Here is a 4,297-nt window from a genome sequence, read left to right as displayed (position 1 = left end):
ACACGCACACGCACACGCACACGCACACGCACACGCACACGCACACGCACACGCACACGCACACGCACACGCACACGCACACGCACACGCACGGCAATATAGTTATTTGCAGAAACAGTTGTACCGGTGCCGCGGGGCCCGTGAAGCCCGAGGCCGGAGTCTGACGCAAAGCCCCCACGACGCCCCCTCCGTCACAGTGCCTCTCTCCTTCTCCCCTTCTCGCGCCCTCAGCGACGCCACGCACGCCCTCTCCACCTCAGCAAACAAAAAAAAAGCCGGCAAACTAAACTAAAACCTCTCGCCTGTACACATGGGCGCAAACTGGCGGCCGCAACACAGAACACCTCACCCGCAACGCAGACACGAGGAGTACCAAAAAAAAAAAAAGGAAGTGAGCAGGGCCCTACTCCGCGTCATTGGCTGCGGAGGGCTGGCCGGACAGCCGGTGCGGCTTCACCACGAAGTGCTCCAGCACTTCGGCCACCGACTCGTTCCCGTCCGACTGCACCGGTTGCCACCGACTCGGCCTCTCGCGCAAATGCGGCGGGAGGCGCCCCTTCTCCGGGCTCAGGAACTCGGCAACATGCCGTGCGTCACGCCTCCACACCTTCGGCACGCGCCTCTCCGCCACAACGTAACCGTGCAGCCGTCTTCGCCGGTCGATGCTGAAGCGGATGAAGTGCTTGTAATCCTCTATCTGAAAGGAGGAATACGCCGCATCGTACATGAACCCAAAGAACTGGACCGACACAAACAGAAACAACCCAACTACAAACGAGATGAGAGGGGTCGCCAGCAGCCAGTAAATCAGGAGGAGATGAAGGTAGTACAGGAATATGTGCAGACGGTCAGTCGACGAAGAAAAGGTGCCCGTCACGTTCATACTGACTTGATGCGATAGATACGCCAGATTCTCCATGACATCCAAGCCGCGCAGCAAAATACAGCCGCCCTCAACAAGCCAGCTGCCGTGCGCCGCGAGCTGCATCCTCCCGAGCGCAGCGGCAACCACGTGGTCCTCCCCAAGCACCTCCCGCGTGCGAACCAGCGCGGTGTCAGCGGCACTGCGCACCTGAACCTCCATCATACTGCCCCAGTGCCCCCGCGTCGACAGGAGCATGTGGCGGTTTGTCATGTACATAAGCGTGGTGTGCACCACGGCCAGCACGCCCGTGGAGCAGAGCACCACAAGCAGCGTCCAGTACGAAGCGTAGAAGAGACGAAATACTGCGCCCCTCTGCTCCGCCCCACCGGAGAAAAAGACTGCGAAAACGAACGTGAGAATAATCAACGACACAACCGCCTTCTCAAACGTGAAGAGGGTCAGATCGAGCGTGAGGCTAACAACGCACGCAGCGTACTGTGGAAGCCCCGTGACCTCCCGCATGCGTTCGTCCTGCATCGTCAGCGGAAGGGCAGACACGATGAGACCGAAGCTCAGAAACCCCGCGATGACGTCAAACTTCCAGTTGATGAGGCGAAAACCAACAAGACGAGCGAGAATCGACGTCAGCACGTTCCGTGACGGAAACGCCGATGACCGCCTGTACTCGGTTCCCTGGGTCACGACAAGCGCATTGCGCATGCCGTGCAGAAAGGCACCACCACCGCCACTCACAACAAGCGTCGGGGCATCGGAGAGAGCGTCGGCAGGCGTGTGCCGTGTGTAGTGGTGAATGTCCCCGCACAGCCGCAGCCGCAGCCGTGTCCCGAGGGCCTCGATCACCCTGTTCAATTGCGGCTGCATCGGCGAGGTGCGGGTGCCTTCCATGGCTTCATATACCCACGCGGGCTCGTGGCAAGTCACGATGGCGCACGCCTCGTCGTTGAGGTTCACCTCAATGAACTTCAAGAAGTAATTGCGCTGCTCGCAGTCGATGTCAGCGATGCTCCCGGTGTCCCCACAGAAAACATACCAGTTGTGTGGGAGCGTCAAAATAAAGAAGGAGCTCCGCTGCGGCATCAGCCATCCCCCAAGCCACTTCTCCGCTACAATGTACTTTTTGAACGTCACGAGGCCGTCAAGCCAGTCGTGGTTGCCCGGAATGGCGAAAAGAAGCGGCACACTGCGCAGCACATCTTCGTCGCTGTAGCCGCCGCCCACCAAGCCGCCGCGGCGGACCATCGCATCCACCCTTGGCGCGGGCAGCATGCTCACGTGTGCCTCGTCACCGTTTGCCGCGCTGGGCACCACCACCTCACTGTACCGCTGCTTCACCAGCCTGCGCAGTTCGGCGTTCCCCCCGAGTGCATCCTCGTAGGGCCCCCGCAGCCGCGTTCCATACGTCTCGTCCGTGGGGTTCGGGTACGCCAAGTCCCCGCCGATGAGCACGAAAGACGCACGCGGGAGGTAGTGTGAGTTGCTCGGCCTGTAGTCGTCCAGCGTGAGCGACAATCGGTCCGCCGCCGCCTTGGTGCCGGCTTCCGGCACCGATGTACGGCGCGAAAACGGCGGCGGCGGGGACAACGAAGGCGTGGCGCGGGTCCGCCTGGAAAACGGCGCCAGCGTGGTGCGCCGGTGTCCTTCCCGCCTCCGCGAGTTCTTCGCACCCGCCGTTGTGGGCAGCAGCAGCGCCGGCTGCGCCATCAGCCGGGCCATCTCATACGTCGAGTTGAAGCCGTCGCCAACGTCCCCAACGAAGTCAAACCACACGCCGACCTCCTCTTCGGCGAGGGGCCCCGCACGCTTCGCCTCGCCCGCGGCGGCGCCGAAGACGGACCGCGAGGAGCTCGCGTCGCTCGTCGGGTTCGATGCCGCGCCACCTCGGTGCTCGAAGGAAAGGTGGAAGACTTTGGGGGCGGCGTGCAGCTCCAGGCCGCGCTGGTCAAACGTCAAGAAATTCAGCACCGCGCCCAGCGCCGCCTGCGCCGCCGTGCCCGCAATAAAAGTCGAGAACCACGGCACCATGCCGGGCCGGTTCACGGGGTGGACGCTGGCCAGCAGCGACTGCACCTCCTTCGGGGTCGCGGCGAAGCTCCGGCCGCGGGCCTCCGTGGGACCCACGCCCGTCGCGCCCCCCCGCGCCGTCACACGGCGAGGACGCGGCTGCGACCTCCGCCAGTCCACGCCGGGCTCCAGCGCCAGAGACGCCCCAGCCCCGTCCTCTCGCGTATCAAACGCCTCGCTCCACAGCAGCCCCCGCACAGGGTCAAACCCGCGCAGTCTCTTGTACTGGTAGTCCAGCACTATAAAAAGGACATTCAACATGCTCAGCAGCGACAAGGTCAGGAAGGGAGCCTGCTTCGCCGACGCGGGGCAGGCCAGATCCACCACGCGCATAAGCCACGCTTGGCGGTCATGCTCTTGTAGCTGCATGCAGTACGCGTAGTGCACGGTGGAAAAGAACGAGAGCAGCAGCGCGTTCAGAAGAACGATCGTGACGGTCGACCCGTACGTCAGGCTCAACCCCCAATCACGCTTCTTCTTGTGGACGTACAGGACGATGAGCGTCGTCGCGCAGAATGTGGGGAAGAAAACAGTGGCCTCCGTGGCCTCATCGCCCACGCCCAACGACGGAACTGACGGCCGCCTGGAGAAGAGAAAAAGCGGACCAACGTGGAAGACAAGCACAACGATGCCAAACCACGCCTGGAGCACCTTCGTGAGCTGCGCGTACCAGTCCGTCCGGCAGTTGCTGTGAACACGAAACGGCGCATGGAACAAATACATCCACAGGAAAAATATTACGTACGCGATCGTCCATTTTACGTCCGGTTGGACAAGCTGCAGGTAGGACCCCAGAGTGTCCGTGCACGCTTCCAAGACTCCGTCGAAAAATGACATGCTATCATGCAAAAACAACACTAACGGACCAGCCAGCACAAGAGAACAGAGAAGGGGCAGGGTGGATAGAGGCCAGAGACACTCACTCTCTCTCCCACACACACACACGCCGCACCTCACTCCCATCACCGGCAAAAAAAACGCCACGGCACCGAGTGCGGCGTGGCTGAGCGGTGGCTCTTGGGCGCCTTAATTGGGACGGTCCCGCGCGAGGCAAGGCGAGGCATCCCACTCAACGGGCCCTTGCGGGGCAGAGCCAAGCGGCAAGGGAGGGGAAAAGAGAAGGGGGCAGGGAGGCGCACCTCATGGGGATGTTCTGCTGCATCAGTTCGAGTGCACGCTGCACACGTCGGTGGAGGACAAGTACATCCGGTGTCTAATCACTGCGCGGCTGCAGGGCCCGCTCGCACAGCGGCAGGCGAAGAAAGGCGCGACGAGGCGACTACACCTGACGGGGGGCGGGAAGAAGGGGCGGCTGGCAGCACACAGGACAGGCGGCGGGGGCGCCGCGAC

General features: G+C 62.5%; 1 protein-coding gene across 1 annotated transcript, besides 2 other annotated features; it reads right to left on the bottom strand.

The window, feature by feature from the left end:
- Window positions 1-92: a microsatellite.
- Window positions 93-403: 311 nt separating this feature from the next.
- Window positions 404-3,784, bottom strand: Tco025E_02862 (uncharacterized protein; the record flags this gene model as incomplete). Its single annotated transcript, XM_029369785.1, has 1 exon — window positions 404-3,784. One exon carries the CDS (start codon window positions 3,782-3,784, stop codon window positions 404-406), a length of 3,381 nt encoding a protein of 1,126 aa, XP_029230078.1.
- Window positions 3,785-3,863: 79 nt separating this feature from the next.
- Window positions 3,864-3,913: a microsatellite.
- Between the last annotated feature and the right edge of the window lie 384 nt (window positions 3,914-4,297).

The sequence above is a fragment of the Trypanosoma conorhini genome (genome assembly GCF_003719485.1).
Source record: "Trypanosoma conorhini strain 025E chromosome Unknown Tco_14.4_contig_00120, whole genome shotgun sequence".
Lineage (NCBI taxonomy): Eukaryota > Euglenozoa > Kinetoplastea > Trypanosomatida > Trypanosomatidae > Trypanosoma > Trypanosoma conorhini.
This window is presented reverse-complemented; position numbering and strand designations above follow the sequence as displayed.